The following is a 25,687-nucleotide window of genomic DNA, read 5'->3' on the forward strand; positions in this document are numbered from 1 at the left end:
TAGGAAATTAGTGAATTAGTAAAAAGGGAGTTAGGACAGCTATGAAGAGCATGAAGAGTAGAGAGGATGAAGAGTGGACAGGTAGTTGGTCCAGATGACATACCTGTAGAGGTATGGATATGTGTCCACTCCTTTTGACCACCAGCCGGGTCCTTTGGGGCACTCTGATTGGCTGCTACTTAGCAATACATTTAGGCTAGTGTAACATTCATTGATGTGAAACACCTTGATATAATTATGACCAGAGCATTATGTGTTAAGATTAATTTGGAAATATTTGTTCATTTTATTTTCATAATTATTTGTATTGCTAAGGAACGCTTAGCAGCAGACCACATCATGAAAGATCACTGATGCCACTACAGAGTCACAGAAAGTCTTCAGGACTGATAAATCCATCATCATGAATAAGCAGATTAAAATTTTTAACGCAGTTAACCCATCTGAAGTGCAGAATGACTCAAAATCCCTGACGCGTCTCTGTCAACGCATTTCGGGCAGTTTGTCCAAGGAGAGTTACCTTCGCACATGAGCAAACAGGCAGTTGATCTGGTAGTGACAGGCAGCAGAATTAGTCAACTAAATATGGAAGATGATTGGTCCTCTCGATGGGAAATTTGAGTATAAAAAAACAAAAACAAGACGGAACAGTTGACCGACACAAAGTATTATGCAATTGTGCAAGAAGGAATCTTCTTTTCACCGAAGCACTTCCAGCTTAAAATATCACATTTTAATGCAAAGCATTACTTGAAAGACTGCTGCATGATGAGTCCTCACCTCGACAGACTTGTAATGAGTGAGTCTGTTACAGATGGGCTCAGATTCAGAATCAGATGAGGAGTTTCTGCCTGTATAGAGCAGAGCCGATCATTAGGACTGTCCCTCGGAGTGGTGGTCAGCTCCTTCAGGAGCTCATGACAAGCTGGCACTGCTGGCTTGCAAATATCTGCCCACTCCTGCAACCGCTGTTCTGTGCGAGAGACCGTTCACAGTTGCAAGCAACATTGTAAATAAGAAGCGGTCAGCTCTCCTCTCGGGCAATGTCAACAAGTTAGTTTGTCTTAGGACCACATTAATGTGGATACATGTTTACAGTTTTTTGTTAACATGAATGTTCAAGGTGCTCAATAAACATTTTAGGTGTGTATATATTCCCTTTTTTCTTGAGTCTGTTTGCTCATGCAAAATGAAATGTGATTAATATAGATTAAAAATGAATGATATTTAATCGTGATTAATCAAAATTAATCCACAGCAACCCTGTGATTAATCCAATTAAAAATTTTAATCGTTTGACAGCAATAGAATAAACATGAACTTTTAACTGTATTTTCATAAGTTTTACAGCTTTTCCTACTGACGAGGATTTCAGCCATGGCCATTCATGTTACACCAAAGTAACAGATAATTAAATGACAGAAACCTTCCTGCTTTTTCTACTATATAAACTTCTATTTTTGATTGTTTTTTTTATAATAGGTCCACGGTATTTAAAAAAAAGAAAGAACATATTCTGTAAATAAACTAAAAACTCTGTTTTTTAATCACAAGACAATCTGGGCAAAGAGCTGGAATGTTAAAATCAATTCTTTTTCTAATACTTATCCCAGCGATCAAGTGTGTAGGTAAACCTGTTTACACTGATAGGAGAGAGAGGAGAGTTTCACTGGTCTGGCCTGCTATATGTCGCCCACAGTGTAAAATGAGTTTGACATCCCTTCAGTAGAGCATCTGCAAGTTTCTCATTAGGGACCCAGTGAGGGATAAATACGAGCCAGGAAATGTGTTAAAGTGCAAATTTTCTTTTTTATTCTGATATCATTTTACAGCAGAAATTATGTAAAGCATTCAGAAGACATTTTCCACATATAAGGGCAATATTCAAAACACTTTGCATGGCCTCAGCAACAAAATATTCTTTTTAAAACATCAACAATTTAGTGATGCTTGTGCATGCATGTTCGTAAAACAAAAGAAGTTAAAAACTAGGCTACAAAATAAAAAGGAATGAGAGACTGAGATAGGCATGGAGAACACAACAGCAGGCAAGGTGGGAATACAGCAGGAGATGAGAGCGGGAGAAAAGCGGGGAGGGCCAGGGGGGAGTGAAAGAAGAGGAAGGCAAGGAGAGGTCTAGCCATAGATTATCTATGAGGGACTACCATTCTAGCATGCAATGTGGTGTTTGGCCACGCCCTCTCAAAACAAGGCCTGAAAGGTTATATACCATTCATTTCTAGGCGGACTTAAGAGAACAGAGGCCATCTCTGCACATGTTAACCAGCTGTTTACTATGGCAACATTTCTTATTTTTATTTATGTATTTATTTCTTTATTTTATTTTTTATTTTTTTACTTCTTCTACTCTACATAATCTTTTTACAGTCACCATCCTCTCCAAAAACGTGAGCATATTGATGGATTTTCTGCAATCTGTGTGTTCAGTTTCGCGTGTGCGTGTAGTCTGTAAGCTTGAGCATTTAGAAGTTGTTGTGTATGTGCGTATGTTCATGTGTGTCTGTTATATAAAAGCAGTGTCCTTTAGTTGTGCTGATGTGAGAGGAAGGGCAGTTTAAGAAGTTATTCATGTGATACCGTATGAACGCTCCTAACAGCACTGTCCAAACCATGGCTGCCTCTCAGTATGATGAAACCTCAGAAAACATATGGAACACAATCGATATCTTCCAGCTGTTAATCTCACAATCTGCTATCTCTTTTCACTTTGTTTTGTTTTTCAGGTGTTCAGGGGCCATTACCTATTTTTTGTATCACTTATGAATTTCTTATATTAAGAATCTTGTGCGTTTAAGACTACAGCAAATGCATAAGTATTTTTTTCCTACCCTATTACTTGCTTTGAATGGAATTCATATTTAAGCGTGTTTTTCACTCTCTTCTCAGATAAGGCAAACAGATCACATTTGCTGCTTCTAGACTATTATAAAGAGTGTGGATACAAGTGGACGACGTATCCCCGACACATTCAAATATGTACACATACACACCCAAATGTACACAACCTGTCACCTGCAGTGTTACAACTCTGTGCCAGCAGTCATTGCACTCCACATACCATCTCCCTGTTCTTCAACCCTGAGTAAAATCTAAGGGAGAGATTTCATTGTTCCCGAAGACATAAGCACAGAGAGAAAGCGTGTGGCCGTTTTATTTTTGCACCTGTGTGTACATTTGCATTTATGTGTCTATGCACATCCTTGTGAGACAGGGAGAAAGACAAAGAAAGGAAGTGTGTGTGAAAGATATTTTTGTCCTCTATGAGGAAAAAAAAGCCCAGTTATGATTTTGTTTAAATGTTGTAAAATATTTTTTTTGTAGGGGAAAAGCAGACAAAGTGAAAGAAAACACAGCTTCCTCTTGGAGGGCGAACATACTCGTGACTGTGCCTTTCATACTTTAGTACACGGAGGCTGAATTCAGCGGTTTTCTCCCTTCTAATTACTGAAAAACGCACACAAAAAGTAGGACTTAACGGCAATAGGGTAATTAATCGCCCGAGCAAGCGACACACAGCGTCAATCAGGCCATGAGCATTCATTCACACCACATTCCCAATTACAGCTTCCAGCTTAGACTAAGGTCAAGTTTAACACTGTCAGATTCATTTGAAAACACACAATTTAGGAAAAAACAAACAGGTTAACTGGAAACCTTTCAGAGGACACACAATAAGATACTTCCTGATATTATTTTGCACTTTTCTGTTATTGAGCAGGCACTTTCTAAACAGAGCTTTCCATAAGTCTAAAGTACATGTAGTATAATTATGGCAGTGACAATGAGGAGAAAATGATATGTCAAAACCAAAACGGGGAAGGACATTCTGTTTGAGGATGGAAAGCTTAGACTGGAGGCCAGGTTGGATCCGCTGTAGGTGTGATAAATGATCTTAATAAAAGCTAGTATGCTGCTGAAGCACAACCACATTGTGAAGAATGTAGCGCCCTCTTCCCTTTTTTTTCTTTTCTTTTGCATCGTCAGTCGTTGCACTCACATTTAAACGATCATCATCGCCATTGGCATCATTTCCCCACGTGCATCGTCACCTATACGTAAGCCTGCCTTGGGCAAACTTCAGAACTTGTAGGAGGTCTACGGCTGCGCTGGCACTACATCTCTTCTGCGGTTTATTGTCTGCGTGTTGCCTCGGTAGATCTTACCGATATCTTTTGGGCGTTGGTTTCGCCAACGTAACATACTGTTAGGCAAAATAGCATTCATAATAATTGGCACTACTGGCAAAAGGAGTTTAATTTTTGCTAGCCAAGAAACGAAAAGCACAAAGTGTAAATGTTTTGTCTGAAAGATCGTTGTTTCAGCTAACTTTGTTTTTCCCACTTATAATTCTAACATTAGAGTTTTCAAGTTGCATGCTTTTTAACAAAATGTTCTTTTCAGTAACACTTATAACTGGATACTCTTAAAGTGAAGCAGTTAAAATCCTCTCACAGTCCATAGCCACTAACATGTTCTTTTTGCTGTTTCTTTGTCTTAAATCTCATGCACGTTAATCCGTTTGTATTATCTACATTATTTACAAGCAATACAGCCATCCTGTGTACCCAGGTCTCTGTCTTAAGTTCTCATTATGGGAGTAAAATAATTTATAATCTTAAATACAGTCCTCTTATGAAAAAGTTTCAGGGTCCTCATATCCCCTTACCTCGTCAGTTTATATACAGGAATATGCAATAGTCCAAAATATGGATTTGATTGCCCGTATGGGCTAATATGGGGACCAGTGCCCTGTATAGGGGCAGGTATAGGACCCATGTCCTGTACAGAGCAAGCATAGAGACCTCTCAGACTCAAGAAGAAGTCAAGGCAATGGTATGTGACTCTCTCCTCAAAACCACAGGTAGGATTTAGAGGTTCACGCAAAGAACAAACTAACAGAGACATTTAACCATTGGAACATGTCGCATTTCATCACATGGGGGGGAAAAAACCAGCCTCGAGCTACAACCACTCTTGAGCCAATTAAATAAATAATCAGACCCTTAAATAAATAAAGTTTTTTTTTTCCCTTTAAAAAAACAAACAAAACAAAAGCACCCAAAATAAGTAAGTTGTCCTTACACAGTTCACATTACACAGGGCAAGGATAAGTTGATGAGGACGTAAGTGAGACACAATTACACAGAAATACAAAAGAAACAACACTAAAGCAGTTTTGGCAAGCATGCAGGAGCTCGTAGCTCAAACACATGCATTGAATTGAACAAACACGGACACACCACATCGGGCGGGCAAAATGCCGCCTCTGAGAACGACTCCATACAAAGTCCATGTAACAAATTAAGACATCGTTATTCAGACCCCATCCCTTTATCTAACAATGCCCCTCTTACATTCAAGTGCAGTTCCTCCCCTTTTTGATTGGGTGACTGAGTAATAGGTTTGCACGCCTGCGAGTCAGAGTGGTTGGTGATACTGTGGTATACTAAATCGGCAGAATGATTTGCGACTGTAGCTCTTCGGGATTGATGGAGAGGAGGAATAAGCGAAAAACCTTGCATGCAAATGCAACACAGAAGTGAGTTTTTTGGTTTATGTTTTTCTTATTCTTTCATGGATTTTTGTTCGGACACAAAACGCAGCAAGCTTTGTGTGTTTTCTGCATGTCAAAGTAGCCTTTCTCTCGAGCGAGCTGTTCATTACGGGAGCCTTTCGGTGCATCCGGCCACCGCCGTGAACAGCGGTATCCCGTTGTCGGGCGCTTCCTCGTTTTCTCTGGTTTGACTCGTCGACTTGCTCTTGCAAAGAAACATACCCATGAAGAGTGCAAAGAATGCCATGAGGTTAATGTGATGGCCTCCCAGTGAAACTGGGGAGGAGGATCAGTGCTGTGGGCAGAGCCAGGTCCCTGGGCTCTGCCCAGCAGTCTGTCTGTCTGAGCTGCCATGATGGACACCTATCCTGTCCTCAGTCTGTCTGGGAAAAGTTTTTTTTTTCATCTTGAGAGAAGAGGGGAGAGGGAGTGAGAGAAAAGAGGGGAGACGAGGAAAGAAGAAAGCAAGGGAAAAGGGTCAGGAAAGGGAAGGGAGTTTAGAGAGGGCAGAAGAGAAGAGACAGAAAAAGGAGAAGATGGAGGGGGACATAGATTGCTCACAGGCTGAGGGGGCTCTGTGCGGGGCCTGGTGGTGGGCTCTCAGGACCCCTGGCCTTTCTCTGCACTCTGGCCCTGAAGAAGAGCAAACACATATTAGTCTCAGAGTCGGAGATTTGTGTAAGTGTGCGTGCAACTGCATGTCTTGTTTTTTCATTTTCATATCCAAAGGCCGCACGTAATTCAGCAAATTCCCAGCAACTCCTTCCAACAGACGCACACATTCTCCCTTCTGCTACTCTCCCCACCCATCAAGGCACAAAAAATAAGACTTGCAGGCCAAGCAATACACTTAAAGTCCCCTTGCAATTACAGTCAGAACATGCCCCTAGGAAAACCATACGCAGGGATCGCTCCTCTAACTATGTCAGTCATGCACAAGTCCTGACATCATTTGGCAGAGAGAGAGAGAGGGAGAGAGAGACAGCGAGAGAGAGAGACAAGGTGATAGGGAGGGAAGAAGAGAGAGAGAGAGCGAGATGGAAGGATGATAATCCAGGATCTCCTCTCCCCCTCCCTCTGCTGACATGCAAACAGGCATCAGCCACCAGGAGAGAGGGAGTGAGAGAAGAGAGCAAGAGAAGACTCACCCGCTTCAGAGGCCTATGGTCCATCAAGGGGCTTCACGTGAACAGTAAAACAACACCAACTATTAGCAATAGTGTAGTGTGTGTATGTGTGGCAGTGGGTTTGTTAAGCGTCAAGCATGTGTCTTTGGATGTGCGTGCGCTTGTGTTTGAATCAGCATTAAGAGTTTTAGGTCTTACCTGTGGCGGCATCGGAGCAGGAACCTCAGGATCTTGCGAGCAGCCTGGTTCTGTTTTTTAGTTAGGAGGCTGCTGCAGGCAAAGATGAGGGGTAAGAGATTATACATAAGATAATTATTCCCTTTGTGTGTGTGCATGTGTGAGACGTGCCTGAGAGAGTGTCTGTAGGAGCGGTAGTATTGCTGGATGAGGACCGCTGCTCTACGACTCTGCTGGAATTTCCTCTGTTCATGGAAACTCCGGAAACGACTCTGGATCAAGATGGCTGCCAGGGTCATCCTCTTATAAAGTGCATACTGGAAGAGAGGACAACAGTGCTGTAAAACTCACTGGGATCAGAAAAGACATACTTTTGCAATATGCAACATGTCTGCACATGATAAGACCCACAGATGCACTACAGACCTGTGAGCTTACTTTTTGCTATATTACATAATGACCAGGAAGCAAGTGAATAAAAATCTCAAGAATACACAAAATCCATCATGTAAACATCTTTTCTTTCAGTTCATGACAGCATTAAGTTACATATATTCCTCTCAGATTGCTATATTAGAACAACAAGGTAAAAAAAAACCCACAAGAAGTGCATACGTGTACATGCAAGATTTGCTTTTTCAAGTGGACTGAAATCTGTTGTTCTTTACTACAGATTTAGCCACGTATGAGAGAGAATCAAAGTGAAAATTCACCTGATAATTTAGCTTACATCTATGAAGGAAACAACTACAACTGCTGTGTCACTACTTCACTATTGAACTGCAGAGCGACATGTTAGAGGCTAATCTTGGCTACATGTTGTTAACTCTTACCTGCTTGTATCTCTTATAACAGCGCTGAATCACTGCTGCAATCTCTTTGCGTTGTTCCTGAATGGGACCCTGTGGTAGTGACAAGAGTTTGTCTAAATTTTGTATATGTAAAATGGTTTGCAATCATATTGAGCTTGTTTTTTTCAAATGTGGATTATACAACTGAGGATAATACTGAGGATAATATGTACACTTGGGTTTTAAGGGGTATTTATTATTTTCTTCTTTTTTTTGGGTTGTATGGAAGCCCCAAACGCAATTTCATTGTTCTTGACAATGACAATAAATAAATAAATACTAAATAATACATTGAGTCACTGTAGGCTGAGCATAAAGACAAATTCAGTTTTTTTTTTTCTAAAGGAGTTTAGGTTACACTGGCCTTGTGTTTTCTGAGGGAGTGCAGAGCATGCCTGATGGTCTCATACAGCTCTCCCTGCTCTGCCTCAGTCATGGCTAGACAGGAGGAATCTGTTTTCAACCTCTCCTCCTTCATAGCTGCACAAAGAAAGGAGGTCCACTCAGAGGGGGAGGATGGGGCTTGCTTAGCCTGAGGACTTTGCTGATCCTCTGGCCCTGAGAGAGAATTTGGCTTGGGGCTGGGAGTCTGAGGTTTGGAGTTTAGAAACCTGAGGAAAAGAAATATTACTTTTAAAGTATAATAAGATTGAGAATGGTTGTTTGTTAAAAAAACAAAAAAGCAATGCAATAACTTATGCAAATATGTCAACCTCACCTTTCCACCTCACCAAGGTAACCAGACAGTAATCTGACATCACTGCTGATCCCAACCTTCCTGGATTCAATTTCTGCTTCAATAACCTCCTGCTTGAGTCTGCCAGTTGAAGCCTCCACAATGTGATCAGCTAGCATTGTGATGTCCATCTGCAAATCATGAAAAGGAAAGGTTACCTAAATATTTATAAAACCTACTTCCTCTTAGTTTTTTGGGTAAGTTTTGAATAGCTCTTTAAAGTCTCACATAACACTCTATACTTAAATGACTCATCGCAAAGACTTTGAAATCTTATACTTACAGCTTCCTCCTGCACAGTAATACATGATTTACCACTTCCATTTTGAGTACTTTTTGACTTTGCATCAGCTACTCAGTTCATGCATGAATGCTTGGTTAGAGATCGAACTCAACACTGCACATAAAAATCTGTACCTGCAAGTCATCTGCGTTATCCTGATAGGTCAACAGCTCTGTTTCCTCTCCCCTGTCAGACAACACTCTTTGACGCAGGTGAACGGCCAATCGCTCCTTTCCTAGAATCTTCCTGGCGAGGCTACGCTGCCCCAGAGTCTGTCTCAGACTCCACCTGCTGCCCCCTCCAGCTCCCCCTATCCTGGCCTGCAGGTGGGAGAATGGGGCACTAGGAAGCTGAGGCTGGCTGGGGCTGGACCTGGTAAGTGGTGCCTTCTGACAGCTGAGGTTCGTGGGTTGCGTCTGTAGCGGCTTAGAGAGAGGAGACCGTTGAGGATTAGGACCTGGAGAGGAGTTGAGGGGGGTGGTTCCAGAGATCGAGTTAGCTAGCTGTTGCTGTGAATCTGGGTTGGGTTTGAGCCTCTTGGCTGGGGGTGGACCTCCCTGTTCTCCCTGGGTTCCCTTGTGGGGTCTGTGTTCTGTTTGGCTCCAGCTCTGGCTCTGGTTGTCTGGCTTGCTTCCTGCCCTGGTTCTCCTCAGCTCTGGGGAAACAAAGATGGTGGAAAAACAGCGACAATAACACTTACACTTACAGCTAAAATCAGAAATAGTGGTGATCATTTACAGTTTTCTGTGTAATGATTTACTGTTGGATTGTCAAACAAAATTTTCAGAATCAGTTTGTATATAAATAAAGTCAGCAGTAGGATAGCTTAGCTCAGGAAAAGAAAGTCTGACTGCCTACCAACACCTTTAAAGCTCCCTCTATACAAACGGAACAAAAACCTAACGTGTAAAACAAAAACTATGAAGTCATAGTTTTTGGGTTATGTTTAAACGATTCCTGGTGCAATTTCTACAAAACCAGTAAAGAGGAAGTTACTACCATCCAAAAAACACCTCACTACATTTTTAAACACTAATGCTAATGAGGAGGGCTTAAGTCATGCTGGGAGGTGGCTCATGTTATCTAGGTACATTTTCTATTCTCTCTATATTAAGTTAAACTAACCAGCTATATATCAGTGAAAATCCATACACTTTCATAATTAAAGGTTGGTGGCTGAAGTTAGTAAATAGAATCTCCACAATAAAAGACAGAGGATAAATAGAACTTTGTTATTTATGAGGGTGAAACAAAACTTTTCCTGTTGTTGAGAAACCACAAACCTGAGTTTGGGTTAGGGCTGGGGCTGTTGTTCATCCCACCCGTCTGTGACTCTCCTCTCCATCTATCCATCCAAGTGTCCGCAGGCTGGCCCTGAGTTTGAGGACTATGTTGCAGTTGCTCTAGGAGCTCAGCCAATCGAGTGTGGCCCCGGGATCGGGCAATGTTTAGCGGCAAGCGTCCCAGTGAATCAGGAATAGCTAGAGCTCTTGGATCCCACTGGTAAAGCACCAATGCCGCCTCAGTATGGCCCAGAGCACAAGCCCACATCTATGGAAGTCCAAGGAAAACAACTGTCACACACACAGAGGAATGGAAAGAAAGCAATATGCACAAAAAAGCACTGGTTGCTCACCAATGGAGTGCAAGAGAAGTGGTCTACGTTCAGAGGATCTACTTCCAGCTCGAGGTCAATACTGTCAGCATGCTTTGTGCTGCGAAGAAACACAAATAGCATTAAAATTACTGGCATTCCAGTTTGTGCCGTCAAGATGGCATGTTGTAATTGTGTGTTCCTCACCGCCAGCGAATGAGTGTCTGAATGAGTCCCGCATAACCCTGAGCTGCAGCCAGATGCAGTAAAGTCATTCCTCTGGAGTTCTTACTGTGGACGAGCTGATTAGAAGAAGCCCAGCACGGCTGAGACATCATCTTCTCACACACCACCACCACACGACCTTCGAATGACCCCTGATCAGGAGAGATCTAGAAGATTGTAAAATAAAACAATAGACTAGGTCAACCTCTTTTCCAAATGCTAAAAATATATTTCAAGGTGTCACTAACTTTTCTGCCATACTGCAACACCTTTGCAATATAAGGAAAACCAGTAAAAAGCCTTGCAACTAATACTGCTTTTGAGCACTTCACTAAAGAATGATCAGTTTTGTATGTGGACAGGGCCAGATTCTTGTATTTGTGTTGTTAAGTAGGCTTTGTAAGTTTGTCTTGTAAATTCAGCTCATTATCAGTCAAGGAAAAACAACTTGTTTTTGTTCCTTTAATTGGCTGACACTTGCAAACAGAAGGTTTGAAGAGCACTCCGAATTGTCACAGCTGCCCCAAGATGACCACATATTAGGGATATCCCCTCTCTTTGACATCATCTAGAGCTCAAAGTAGAAAAATATATGTGAAACAGTGTGTTAGAGGAGTCTGAGCTTTTGGCTTACATGTATTGCTTGTGCATACGATGACTTCACATGGTGCTGCTTTTAAATTTAAACAGTTGAATTTGGTTTCACATGTTTTTCAGCACTTCTCTTATGGTGCGCCTTCACATTTTAAAGCTCTAAAGGGAACTTTCATCATAAGAGGCACAACAGCCTTACTTGAGACTGCTGATCAGTAGCTCCTCCTCCCTCCACTCCTCCTCCCTTTGTTGCCATGGCTTCTGAGCTGGGATTTTGATTGGTTATCTCAGCCATCCTCTGTTCCATCTGCTCCAAACGCTCCAAGATAGACATCCTGAACTGGGTATCTACAGAAATGAAGGTGGGACATTTAAAGCTGTAAGCACCACCAAACTGTGGCATTAGGGAAATCCATGTGAGAGTTCAATAAATGCTATAGAGAAGCTTAAAAGCAGAAGGGATTCAATACTGGCTTAAATCTAATGACTCCCATTATTATCAACAAGAGTGTAAGAGTGTAAATAAGCATGTATGCAATGCAGATTTATGTCTGTAGCAGGGTTGCATGTGACCCTTTGTTTCAGGACTGCTGCGGTTTTTGCTGCAGTGCACATTATGTCATTCCACCTGCTGCTCTCTCACAGAGTCTCTATTTCTGCTCTGCTCTCATTTCACTCCTATTTTTCTTTCTGCTGCCTGAAGCACAAAGACTGAACCAGAGGTGGGTGGGGCCATGACAGTGACAGAAGGGCTCAGGCTCCTCCCACTCCACTCTGCCAATCCCAGAGCAAAACAGCTCAGCTGACTACAAGGCAAAAACACTCCAATAGTTTTAGCAGCCAAACACATCAGAAACACCTGTCCTCACCTATTATCACCAACGCATCAGCATGTAAACACTCTCACACACACACAGAAAAAGAATAGACCCTGATATCTGCTACAGTATTAATTTCTGGTTAATAGAAAAAGCTAATACAATAAAATCCCATAATTGAAGATATTAATTGAAAATATGCAGTTAAATGGGTCATTTTATTCCCCTTTTTAACTGTTCAATAAAATCTTGAATTTATTATTTTGTAATTAATTTTCTACTTGGCCTTATAATTACTGCTGCTAATATTAGTCTTATTTCGCACAGTTATTACATTATCTTATAAACAAGAAGCAAGACATAAGCAAGAAACCGCATTTTCATTATATCGACACATTTTCACCTGTTGAACTCTTTTCTTCTCTGATTTTTAAGAGTTTGCTTGACAATAATTATCCCTGGTACCTGTGAATTTACTGTGCTGTTCAGACTTCCTGATTTCCTTTGAGATTTGGCCAAAGTGACAAACAAAAACACCAAATTTGAAAGTCTCCAGTGTTACAGCACATCGCTAAATATGCTTTTGATGATCAAACTTGTGCCAAAACTCTACCAAAAAGTAAAATGCTTTCGGGTTTTTTTATTGTTACACACAGGTCACTGAGAATTCTTGTCATCCAAACATGCCCAAATGTTCCACAAACAACACATCTGCACATCAGCATCCCCACACTCTTCTATATGCTTGTTTTGATCAGGGCCTCTCTACATGAGCTTCTTAGTGTTCAGAGGCTCTGTCCACTCCTGGTGGTGCTGAAACCGAACAGGTCAACCAGACAAGCTTCATCCACAATTCTACAACTCAACTCAAATAGGCTGGGAGCCAGCGTGACGGCATCGTGTGGCAGCTTCACCTGCATTTGTTTAAAATCGACTGGCAGGGCAACCACATGGAAACTACTGAAATTAAAAAAAGAAACTGACAGAAAACGTGGGATGGAAACCTAGCAAAGGCTCCACAGCTCTGAATTAAACTGAAAAATTGGGACGTTTATGTCCATCTACAACACAAGAAAAAAAACTCAGCTGAGCTACAAAGACCAGTTAAAAAACATCAACAAATCAAATAAGCTACGAACCCAAACAGCGAGTCTCTCTCTATCTGCTTCTCTCTTTGTTCTTGTTCCCGCTTCAACCCCGTTAGTTTGAAGTGTGCGACTCACACGTTGCTACTCCAGCCGTGCAAAAAAACACAGCTAAGTGCAGGGAGAGAGCAAGAGAGCGAGCGAGCGACAGAGCAAGAGAGGGAGCGAGCAGTCTCCACTTTATGTCTGGCAAAACAGCGCGCTTCAAATCCGCCCGCCAGACTCGGAGCTGCAGGAGGCTCGGTCGTCAGCATGTCTGCACACACTGGAGCAACGGCGTGTGACAAAGCCGGGTGCTACGGGTGTTTGATTGTAGTTATTTATCTGTATGCTTCACATACTTTGAGCCTCTGCCAAACAAAGGACAAGAGAGGGGGAAACGCGCCAAGCCCGCTATCTCCGCTCACAGTCAGTCGCAGAGTCTAAATATAGCACGGGCTGCACAGCGCCACTGCCAGCGGTGCCCAGCATTTCGACTGTCAAATGGTCCACGATTGTGCCTTTATGTCCTTGCCCTTCATTCTAGCAAGGCAAAAAAAAAAAAAAAAAAAAAAAAAAATCAGCCAGCCTGCTGCGGGGAGCCGCATTGCCGCATTGCGCAAGGCAGAGACGGGGGCGAACGCAGACCCAGGACATGCCTTTACCGAGGAGACCCGTGCGTTTCCGGACTGCATTTGTATCAAGAGATATATTTTGCACACAAAAGCGCCCCCCCCCCCTTCCTCCAGATCACTCAAAGAAAGTTTCATTTTTCTCTATCACCTTTAAAGTACTTTTTTTTTTTAACTCACAGAGAACATCTACAGCTCAAACAAAACAATCCTTTATGCAAACAAGACTCAGTAATAAGCGACTCTGCCCAAAACAAAGCCAACCAGGCAAAGCCGAACATCTCTATGAATGCTGTCAGTGAAGATGAAAGAGCCTGGTACATGCCTGCGCTATTGAAACAACAGGCATCAAAACAGTTTACTGCTAGATACAATTTGCATGCAGGCGGAGGGTTACGGAAAAAACAGCTGCTTGCTAGAAGAGACGCACTAAAGAAAAGCAGCGGGAAAAACTGGTCAGGATTACACTGAGTACAGAAAAACAAACAAACAAAAAGCATCTCACACCAGGATGTGAGAATCAGGGAATAGAACAGAGTAGCAAAGTGGCAGCATCACACACACACACACACACACACACACACACACACACACACACACACACACACACACACACACACACACACACACACACACACACACACCTGAGTTTTTACAAAACTCAGGTTTATATCAGCACTCTGTGTATACAATAAGCCAGTTACATGCTAAAGTCACTGAAACAAGTGCAGCCGTCAGTACACAGAAAATTGTGGTCCTCACCATCCAGGGACAGCCAGTCATGCTGAGAAGATGGGAGGGCTGGAAGGTCACGTGCCTTGTATTCAAACACCACAGAGGAAGAGATGACCTCACCGCCCATAGCTACCTGCAGCATCACTAGTCCTGTGTCATGGGCTGGAAATAGACGGATATCAAAAAGGTGTTGGAGCGTGGAGCAGTGGATGAACTGCAGTGGTAAATGTCAAAGGCTAACTTAAGGAAAGTTTGTTAGTCAATCACAGATTATATATTGTGAATGTTATGCTTATGCAAGTCAGTATTTCCTTGAACTTTACCCCAATCACACTGATCAAACAGCCTGATAGTCAAGTATCATTTACTTAATCCTAAAAAAATAAACAAATAAAAAAAACCCCGTTGTGTTCATTTGTATCATCTTGTAATATTAAAATGATTGCATCTCCTGAAAAGCAACCCTGTCAGGGTCTTCCTTTCTTCAAAAGTTGCTTATTATCAAGGTCAGACCAAGGTTTGAATTTATAAATAAAGGAAAGTGTGAGTTGTGAGAGACTAAAGTAAGTAAAGCTCACAAAGTGCTTTGCAAAGAAATACCAAGGCATTCAAAACAAAAACAAACAAACAGACAAAACAGAGTCTTCACAAGCACAAGTGTGTTACCTGGACAATAGCAGCGCAGCACCCCGGGCTGAATGAGGGCAGCGGGGACGCTGATATGGTCGAAAAGACAGCTGTACTCACTGCTTGACTCCAACCATGGACCTGTTATGAGCACCTTCACTCCACCCTGCAGCAGACAGGTAAATGTCTCAGAGTAATATCACACAGTGTAGCTTTTTGTGTGTGTGTGTTTACAGTACACTGCTACAGAGTATAAGTTTAAACAACAGTCTTAGAGAAATGAGACACTTCACTCGATGTGTGTATGTGTGTTAGTATGCAGAATGCCTTATTTCTATCAAAACCCCCATCTGTGACTAAGACAAATGTCCGGGACCCAGGCGCCTAAATATTTGCTTTCGTCTTCATTCTTCTTCATTCACAAAGTAGGCTACCTGCTACTTTGGCAATGACAGATCCGTGACTGCTAGCAGCCCCTAGAGGCTGTGCTACGCCTTACATCAAAGCAAAGCAAATTAGCTTGAACTGTCTGAATGAAGCTGTTCTGTGTTCCTGCCAGTGTAGCTAAAAATAATGCAACACATAAAGATCATTATTGCCGGCAAATTAAGGAGGCATTTAGTGCAAAAATGGATCACTGGCCTTTGGAGAAAACTGTTGTTGTTTCTTTAGGAAACCTAAACCTGAAAAGGATGTATTGGTGATGATTCAAATGAAAGCTGTAAAAACACAGTAGCAGACTTTTATGGATGATTAAAACTGCCAAAATAATAAATAGTTAAATAAAGGAGTTATTAAATAAATACAAATATGCTTTTAAATGTATGAAAAGTAATATTAAAAGTGCACACAATAAGTCATTAATAAAATGTAAACTGAATTGATTTGCTTTGCCTTTTGTATTTATTTACCTTTGTACAATATTCCTAATTTTAAAATGTACATAAATAAACTGTGATGTCTGTAGTAGATGAGAAAAATACAAATATAGAGAGATGAAAATAAAGGTAAAACTAAAATATCAATTTATGTTACAAAGTCGTTTATGTGGTATTTAACTCAGTTTCTTTATTTCTGATATTTCTTTAATTTAAATTTTGGCAGTTTCAATCTGCCATAAAATTCGGTACACCATAGCTTTTGGAAATGATGGCGGTAAGATGCAGTCTTATCTTAAGTATTTGTGGTAATTATATCACAGACTGGTGTCTGGAATATTAGAAATGGTACATGGGTAAATTAATGAGGCTATCCTGAAGAATCAGTTAAATATTGAAATTTCATCAAAATCCAGTCAGCTGAGTCTGAAATATTCTGTCTCCTTAATGACCACACAAGCAAGCTGGCGGTACAAATTGTGCTCAGCATGATTTCAGTACTTAACGTTCATATGAGCCACCTTCAGTCATGTGCTGCAAAGACTAATTTCACTGTAGGGAATAATTATGAATGACAATCAAGTTGGGTTTACTAACCTCTGGATAAGACCACTCTGGGGAGTAGTCTGTCACGCCAAACAGCCTCCCAGTCTCCTGGAGCAATCCCAAAGCTCCCTGCTCCACCTCAGAGCCTTGCAAGTGGCCTGCTGCTGTGCCCTGCTCCTCTCCTGCTGCCCCCTCCTGGGGCATCAGAACCCCATTGACAGCTGCCCCGACCCCGTTCCCAGACCCTTCAACTGAGATAAAATCATTGATGAGATCAGAAAACTGGCTTCCAAAAGAAGCCTCAAAGCCTTCCAGACTGATGGCTGTTCCTGCTCCAGCTGTTGCAGCTGACACCCCCCCACCTTGCTGAGGAAGTGGAGAGCTGTAGAGCGCCCCCTCAATGGTTGCGCCTGTAGCCATTGACTGAGGACTGGCCACCACTGAGCTGCTTGCCCCTGACAAGCTCACACCATTACAAAGGATCTCATTTTCCCCTCCTCCTCCTCCGCCACCTCCTCCGCCTTCCTCTCCTCCGTTGTCATCTGTGTGTTGGAGGTAGTGCTCTGTGTCAACACTGGCATAAGCTTCACGAGGATCTCCGGTCTTGAGGAGTAACGCTCCCCCATTCTCAGCAGGCTTGTCTAGGCCTCCGACCTCCTGGTGTCCTCTGCTGCCTGACTGGTCGACAGTGGTATCCTGCGGTGTCAGGGGAAAGGAACCCACTGCTGATCCTTTCCCATTCCTTGCACACAGGGCCTGCTGGTCTGTCCTGGGTTGATGGAGGTGTGTATGTGAGTCTCCATTGGCAACTGAAGAGTCTGTTGGCACCGTGGGCAGGCCTATGTAAGCCTGGGCCTCGCCAGATTCCTGGGTTGCCTCAGTACTGTTGGTCTGCAGCTGGGAGGGCTGGCTTGTTTGAGGGGAGGCCTGGAGGAAGAGGCTCGGGGAAGGGTGGTGTGAAGGCTGGGTCAGGGTTGGGACACAGGCTGATGACATGACGGCACTGAAATCCATTTGCTCCAGCGTGGTGCTGGGGCTGAGGCCAGCTCCTTCTCCTACGTAGCTACTCTGAGTGGACAGGGGTTGTTCTAGGGGTGTAGCTTCCGTCTTGATGTTGTTGACGAGGGTTGGGCTGTAGACAAAGCCATTAGAGGAACAGTGGAGGCCTCCATCATCACCGTTACAGCCCTCAGTCTTCCCTCCACCTCCTCCGTATGTCTGGCCCTGCTTGGGATTGTTGAGGAAGCAATCGGGGTCAAAGGTCATGGTGGTTTCAGGAAGGCTGACTGCTCCACCAGAGTCTAAAGAGCTGGACAGAACCAACTCTCCTCCCTCGCCCAATCCTACTCCACCAGGAAACGATGCAAATCTCTGGTTTTCAGGGGCAACAGCTAACAGAATCCCAGCGGTGGCACTGTCGTGGGTAGCTGCCAGCAGGTGGGTGTGGCCGGCGGAATAAACCGAATCCCCAGTGAGCGTGGTGACCTCAGACATGAACACAGCTGTGCTCTGTGATAAGCCCGCTCCAATTGCAAGAGCAGGACTGTCAGCCATGTCACTGGTGATTGACAGCGGGGAGCTCTGTGTGGTGTCAGGGACCTCTACCTGGTTGGTGGAAGTAGAAGAAGACACCTCCATGCTGCTCTGTGGGAGTAAGGAGGGTTTGGTTATCCTGCCATTCCTCCTCTCTCCTCCACCTGCTCTGCTCCTCCCCCCTCCAGGATTGGGCTCTGTCTGGCCCTCTGACACGTCGCTGTTCTGGACCTCGGTGCCATCTGCTTCCTCAGCTCTCTGGCCTGCTGCTACATTGGTACTGACTGCAGTTCCCCCTCCTGCTGCTGCTCCTGACTCCTGCTTGGAGGAGATGATGCGCTGCTTGACACTGGAACATTTCTGATGAAGGCTGCTTCCAGCACCTGGCAGAAAACAAAACAAAACATCAACAAAGAACCAAACATCTGTCATCATTTTCTGTCCTTTCATACTTTCAGGTCAAATTTTCCAGTAACATATTGTAGTATTAACTCATATACATCTAAGAGTGTGTAATGGCACCCTCTAGTGTTCAGAATCTACACTGAAAACTGACTTCATGAAGACTCTGATACAACTGCTGCAACAACTTTAAGTAAATACCCCTTGAATGTACAATTTGCTTACTTTGCAAGATATTTACTACTCAAAGATATTTCTAAACTTTAAACTAGCTGTATTCATTTACAGGTTCAGTATGTAGCCGGCTCATTTTTTCAGAGAGGATAACAAACGCCAAACACCAGTCTAAGTGTCAGAGGTCTAATGCCAATAAAAACCCCTTTGACCATTGAGGGATCAAGTCAGTGATCAAACCAGAAGTGCTGGGAGGGGGGAAAAGGCAGAGAGCTGTGTGAACAAATTAGGAGATGTGGAGAAGCGAGAAGAAGAAATGAAGCAGTACTTAAGTCAACAAGCCACTTAGTTTTGGGCAGCTGTCCTTATTTGCCCCTCCAATGCAGATCAAAAGATGGGTGCGATTAGATCTGTGTGTGTGTATATGTGCGCTAGTGTGTGTACTGGAGTTATCTACTCCCTGATGCTCATTTATGAATAATACATGATGGATATTTCAGGCATCCCTGTCTTCTTTCCCTCAATCCCTCAATTTAGTGGTTGCAATTTGTATCTGCCTCTAGGTGGCAGCATGGCGTTGACTGTTGGAGCCATCAAAAACTATATATGTATATAAATAACTGCATAAAGCCTGATAATATGTAGCAGATATCTCTTACTACAATGGATTTTTAAAGAACAAGATTCTTTTTAATGACAGTACATATCATTTATTCACATGTTAATCAACGTACGGTGTTTTGGCACATCCACTCTTCTTTTTTGGATCACTGACTTACAACGAGGAACTAAACAGTAAGCTGCTGCAGTTACATCACATATTTCTTTTCAGTGCAACAGCGAACCCCTCATAGGATCAACAATGAACCACTGCAACACCTGTTGTCTCTTTTGATAAATGATGGCACAGCTCCAGACGGGGCTCCATTCTGCTGCCAAAGATAAAAACAAGCCAGTGAACCAAATGATCTTTGCTTTAGATGTTCCACACTAACTGTCTACTGATTCATTTTCATGCTTGTCTGGGTTCTTCAGCATCTTTGCCAGTGTTACTTGAACACGACAAGTGGAATGATACTGACCCGGGGTTAGCCGCACTCCCGAATTTAGTAAAAGCGCGAGGGCTAAAAACCTGAGTGCTTGAGAGTAGGAGGAAGGTCGTGTAAGTGCTGATGCACAGAGAACTCACACATGGGCTTGAGTTGTCCAATGAGCTCCTCCTTGCTCCACTTTGCCCACTCTTTCCTGTCGGTGTTGATGGAGCAGAGGACAGGGCCGCATGGCTTCCCGCTGTCGTCCACCGCCGGTACATTCAGGTAGTGCACCAGCACAATGTCTGGGTTCTAGCAAACAGTAAGGACACACAAACAAAGACATGTACACATGTGGCATAAGCTCATCATTTCAGCGATTTCACTGTTTTCCCACCTATGGGAGAGAAAAAGAAAAAAATCTTAAAAAAAGATATCAACATCAGGACTGATGGAAGGAGAAGTGCATAAGGAAAGTGAAAGAGAAAGCGGAGGATACGGAGGAGGTCGAACATTGCGTGTCAGATAAGATTCTCTCACCTGCCCATAAAAGATTTATCAGCCTGAGCCCACTCATCACTCTCTCTAACCCTGCAGTGCCTACATGTGTGTTTGTGCATGTATGTGTGTATTACATTTATATATAGAGAGAAACAAAGGACGAGAACAATTCTCACTATATTGCAGGTCACCAGCAGACCTATGGAATTTCTACCCCATGAATGATTCAACAAGTGCATTCACTTGCATGTGTGTATGTGTATGTGTGTGTGTTGGAGAGAGAGTGAGAGAGAGAGAGAGAAGCTCCTCTTGATGAAAGATTCAGTAGACAGACTCAGGTGAGGGGAGGACCTGCTGAGGTGGAACACTTTTCTCTCCGAAAGAGGATAGCACAGTAGGCTGCTACAGCACCTCACTGTGCAATGCAACAGCATTCGTAGACTGATTTATGACCATTTCCACTGATGTGTTTTGATATATGTGTAAAGAGCAGAAAATGGCACATTAAAGATAAAAAAAGTCAAATTTCCCTTCAAAGCCAGAGACCACGAGAGTCTAACTAGTGGGGCGTGTTGCAAAAAAATGTATTGGGTAAGGGCATGTTCAATTTATGCTGATGGCTGAAATTTTCTTGTAAATTTAATGTGACAAATTATGCAAGAAATTCTGGAAATGAATGAATAAATAAGTATACATTTCCATATTTTACATTTCCATAGCCTGGTATTCAATCATTATTTTCTTTCAAATGGACAGAGAGACAGAGGATGAGTATATAAATGTATGCAGGCATGTTATGATGAATCATGTAGCCTGCCATCTGAAGATGATGAGGTCCTGGTGACTATATGTCCCAAAAGAGCGAGTGAGACCTGTATGGGTGTGCGTGGGGAGCGTGCACACAAATGCTGCTCTGTGCTGTCTCTCACATGAGCAGCAGAGTGAGTCCAACGTCTCTGTTGAAAAGCAACACGCTTTCATACACAGTAGACATCTGTACGTGAGTCTGTGTGTGCGCGCGAGTTCGTGAGAGCAGGTTGTGTGTGTGTTGTTTGTAGCTTCGGGGTGTTTTCTTGGAGAGGACCACATGGAGACTAGTGGCTGAGTCCTTCATGCTCGCCATGAGCATCGAGTCTCAGTGTTAGGCATCACACTGTGCTCGAGGAAGTTACAGTCAACTTCTGGAGAAGAAATGCTTTTCCCGCTCTGCAAGGCATGGCATTGTATATGACCCGCTATAGATGCCGAGCCTATTCTAGGTGTAGTCCAGTGGTCTAATTGTGTGTGCAGGAAACTCCTTTTGGCCAAACAACATTAAGTTTTATTGGGAGCCCAGTTTTGTGACAGTATTTCCAGCAGTCCGAGTCTGCCTCATTAATTCAGAAGAGGAGGACTTTTATTGCTGCTTTATGGTTTAGCTTAGTGTTTTGTTTTGAAAATTTAACAGGTGAAGCTCTGTGTAAAACTAATGATATACTAGATAATTTCTAGCAGTCCTTTTTAGGTAGAATGTTAAATAAAAACTAACACAGCTGAAATAAATGCCATGGAGTGGCCATAATGGGAGGGGGAATAGCCCCAAAATGACAAATCTATGGTGCTTTAAATGACAAGTAATAACAAGTCATCACAACACTATGAAATCTTTTTTTAAAGTTTTTTTAAAAAATGTGTATAAATGCTGTGCGATAAGGAAAGGTGGGAAAGGGCAGTGGGCTTACCTGGAGAAGCCAGTAGCACCTACGGTGGAAGGTGGGGATGATGGAGGAGTGGACGTAGCAGCCATATAGACACTAGAGAGAGGAGAGGAGAGGCAAGGCGAGGAGAGGAAAAGAGATTACATTGGTTAACGAGAGAAGAAGGGGGATGGCGGAAGCAAGACAAAAACAAAAAAGGAGAAGAGAGGGGGAGAAGACATTGAAGGACAGAACAAGAGAGGAGAACTTAGGTTATACCCACTTAGGTTGTATTGATTGCGGTGCTAAAACTAAATTGCAAACATGCTGTATGCGTTTTTTCCCAGTGTCTTTTCTAAAATACCATAAATCTGATGCTGACAATTATAGCACAAGAGATTGTGAAATTTACTGCCTCTGCAAGACTAGGAATTCACAAAAAGTTACAATGTTGTCGTCTTACAGACGTTGCAAGACAGATCAGCAACAGTAAAGGGGACAAAGAAGACGAGGAGGAGGAGGAGAGCAAAGCATAAAGTGTGAGTGGAGCCTCAGCGTGGAAAGTATGACGAAAAGCGGGGTTTGGTATGGACTTCCTCCAGGGCGGGATGCTGACATAGTGCATGTACAAAATAGTGCAAACTGGTGCCAGTAAAACAGTTGAGATTTCTTAAACCCCCCGAAACAAACTGCAATATGATTTTGTAATACCTGAAGTTAAAGAATATGAAATTGTTTTTCAACAGAGCAGTCACAAAAATATGACTTGCACCAGTAAACATCTTATCTTAGAGAATACGTGAACAAGATATAGAGTCTGACCGTGGATTAAGTCAGACTCCAGTTTGGAGCTTTTGACAGCTTTTGATCATCTGCGCAGTGGAAACCTTTTAGTCAATACTCAAAATGTATCGAGGAATCAATACCCGGCCTTAATGAAGTGAGCTTTTCTTTTTGACAGAAGAAGGATGAAATGATGGCAGAAAAGCCTTCTATCAAGGTCAACGCACACAGTACAATCAAGAATCACACACCCACACGATCACACCCACATGCAGCACATAAAGTGGTTGTTTTTGCAGACAATATTGCACACAAACGCAAATATTCAGCAATCTGGCAGTATATAATCCACAGTTAAAACTTGCCCTGTTTTCTTTCTCATATACACACACACTTGTATTTTCTCGCCATTTTGCCTCTTCTCAGAAGTAGCCAGCCCTCTATCTAAAGTGTGTTTTGCCAAAGGCAGAGTGCATTTCCATATATTTCCATTCGATATGAGGAGGCTCTCCATCCAGGGTTATGTTTTTCCTCTCATGCTTCCTGCCGCTCCCCATCCTCCTGCTCCTCTCCCTCTGCTCATCTCGCTGCTTTCCTTGTTCCCTCATTCCCGTGCTCAACACACTGCTTACTTACTTACTTGCTTGAGGGGTCACGGGAAACAGTGACATAAACAATTACTGACCAAGTAAGAGGAGAGAAGTGGCTGCCTTGTGTATGTGTTTGAGCATGTGCATCCATGAACATTTGCAGGGAAATGCATGTGAAATGGGACGTGAGCGTGGAGCTGTGAGTTGCAAAAGGGAATACTTGATCTCAATTATTCCTTTTACGTCTGTGTCTCCAGCTCTCCTTTAATGCAAAACTACTGAGCCCTCCACAAGGATCCATGTGCCTTCTCCTTCGCTCCCCATTCCAAATCATTCTTTCTGTTTCTGACACATGCATGCTCACTCCTCTCACCTCTTGGTATATTCCTGCTGAATAATCAATTTTTGAGCTAGCTGATGTGACTCAAACACACACTCACTCGCACACACACAGACGCTGCCTTGAGACTGGATCGATACCCCTCTCTGTTCTGCTGAAGGAGGCATTGACATCATTCCTGGCCTCAGGCCAAACACACTCTTATCCTTCACAAAGAGAGAGAGGGAGAGAGAGGGGAGACAGAGGGAGGGATTGAGACAGGGACAGGAGGAGGAAGGGAGAGAAAGAAAGATTGGCACCACTTGCTCCCAGGTCACAAAGTGGCCTGTAGCTTCGGCATGTGTGTTCGTTTGTGCTACACGTATGCAGCCCCTCCAAGTGAAGGAGAGTGAGTTAGAGACAAGATTGGCAGTGAAACCACACTCAGCGGCAAACAAGATCATCGACTTGTTTTTCCACTGCAGCCTCTCACCTCTACTCCCTGGACTTTCAGCTTCATGTGATCCTCTCGGGTGGTCTTGCCGTCTTTCCTTTTCTTCCAACAGTACCCATCCTTCCTGTACTTCACCTTTTTACGGTTGTAGAGGATCATAGAGCCATTCTGAGGTCTGACGGGATACAGGATAAAGACGTAGTCAGGTATTAGGTTGGTCATTCAGAATAAATGTCTTTGAAGCTAGCAGCAATGCAGCTCTCTGGGATACTGAACAGAACATGAGTTTTGTGCTGCATTCCTAAAACTTCCCGTAGTACCCAAAAACTTCTGGATTGCTCAACTCAAACAAGAAAAAAAAAAACATGTTCTTGGTGTACACAGTGACATCAGCGTTACTCTCCCACAGTCAAGTGAGCTGGTCTCATGTGCTCCCTCCCCACTCATACATAGACTCCGGCTCCTACATGTTAATATTTTAGTAGGGTGATTTATTGGCACGGCAGGAACATTGGCCTCTAAGCTCCCATTCCATATACACCTATCAGGATGCTCACACACAAACACACAGGCGCACACCAGGAGCCATGCATGTACACGTACACGTGAGACACCGAGGCTATAACGATATCAAAGGTGGCAGGACCCACCGCCGTGCGTTCTTTGGGCTCAATGTCAAACCTGCTACCCAGCAATCAATCATTACACTTTCAAACATTAAGGACAGGTGTGTGTGTGTGTGTGTGTGTGTGTGTGTGTGTGTGTGTGTGTGTGTGTGTGTGTGTGTGTGTGTGTAGGACGCTGAAAAATGCTTTCTCTGCCTTATCTCACCGCAACAGAGAGAGAACAGACGCGTTAACAATCAATAAACTAACATATACTCACGAATGCTCTCTCGCTCTTTCTCTGGCAGTCACATGCACACAAACACACGTTCATACACTTCCTCTTACTGTCCTCGTCTTCATCAACCTCTAGTCTTTATCCCTGTTATCACACCATCTCTTCATTTTCTCTTTTAAGGCTTGTTTGGTTCCCCCATTCTCCCCTCCACTTTTTCTGATCTGCTCATCTCATCTGTTCCCTCTGCTGCTATCTTAACCTGTGCTTCTCCTTTCATCTAATCTCTTTTCCTTTCCTTTCCTTTCCTTTCCTTTCCTTTCCTTTCCTTTCCTTTCCTTTCCTTTCCTTCCCTTCTCATATATGTATATGGATTTAGATGATTGCAATTTACTCAGAACACTGTGAGCAGTGAAATTGAATTTACTTTGAGCTGATTTTCTTTGACACCTTAAATCTGTTCTGTTTTGGGGGGTGAGCCTGCCAGTTTCTTAGTGGAGTGGAGACCCCCACCCTCCCATCAAAGCCGAGTTTAGTCTCTGTCTCGAGCAGCGTGAGTCATCTTAGAGCTGCTGATTCTAATTATGTTATGGAGAAGATGGATGATTTCAGATGTGTGTGTGCATGTGTGTGTGTGTGGGCGGCACATGCGCACGGGTTCATACGTATGTGTGCATGTGTGTGTGTGTGTGCGTGTGGCGACAGGGGCGCGTGGATGGTGCCCGTACTGCTCACGAACCCTCTGATTCAAGCAGACATAAATGCTATTGATTGTAACTAGGCTGTGATGTGTGGGATATAAAAAGCTTTTCCACTGTTCCACGGTGTAGCAGAGCAAAAACAGCGATTGCGAGGAAAGTGG

General features: G+C 43.2%; 1 protein-coding gene across 4 annotated transcripts in view; it reads right to left on the bottom strand.

Moving 5' to 3' along the window:
- Nucleotides 1–1,789: 1,789 nt before the first annotated feature.
- The window catches only part of camta1b (calmodulin binding transcription activator 1b), a 59,942-nt gene continuing 36,044 nt past the window's right edge, over nt 1,790–25,687 (bottom strand). Inside the window, exons 5-20 of one of the 4 annotated variants that reach the window (XM_026168412.1) lie at nt 24,025–24,160; nt 19,821–19,974; nt 16,574–18,438; nt 15,138–15,264; nt 14,499–14,633; nt 11,362–11,510; nt 10,551–10,735; nt 10,386–10,464; nt 10,033–10,300; nt 8,884–9,404; nt 8,449–8,597; nt 8,095–8,341; nt 7,713–7,781; nt 7,051–7,196; nt 6,901–6,969; nt 1,790–6,208 (exon numbers count right to left, since the gene is read on the bottom strand). In XM_026168412.1, coding sequence (XP_026024197.1) covers nt 6,133–6,208; nt 6,901–6,969; nt 7,051–7,196; nt 7,713–7,781; nt 8,095–8,341; nt 8,449–8,597; nt 8,884–9,404; nt 10,033–10,300; nt 10,386–10,464; nt 10,551–10,735; nt 11,362–11,510; nt 14,499–14,633; nt 15,138–15,264; nt 16,574–18,438; nt 19,821–19,974; nt 24,025–24,160 — 4,375 coding nt within the window. In that variant the 3' untranslated portion in view covers nt 1,790–6,132. Of the gene's footprint in view, nt 6,209–6,723; nt 6,755–6,900; nt 7,197–7,712; nt 7,782–8,094; nt 8,342–8,448; nt 8,598–8,883; nt 9,405–10,032; nt 10,301–10,385; nt 10,465–10,550; nt 10,736–11,361; nt 11,511–14,498; nt 14,634–15,137; nt 15,265–16,573; nt 18,439–19,820; nt 19,975–24,024; nt 24,161–25,687 lie in introns of all 4 variants that reach the window. The other 3 variants (XM_026168411.1, XM_026168410.1, XM_026168409.1) reach the window with 3 other exon arrangements.

This window comes from Astatotilapia calliptera, chromosome 5 (assembly GCF_900246225.1).
Source record: "Astatotilapia calliptera chromosome 5, fAstCal1.2, whole genome shotgun sequence".
Taxonomy (NCBI): domain Eukaryota; kingdom Metazoa; phylum Chordata; class Actinopteri; order Cichliformes; family Cichlidae; genus Astatotilapia; species Astatotilapia calliptera.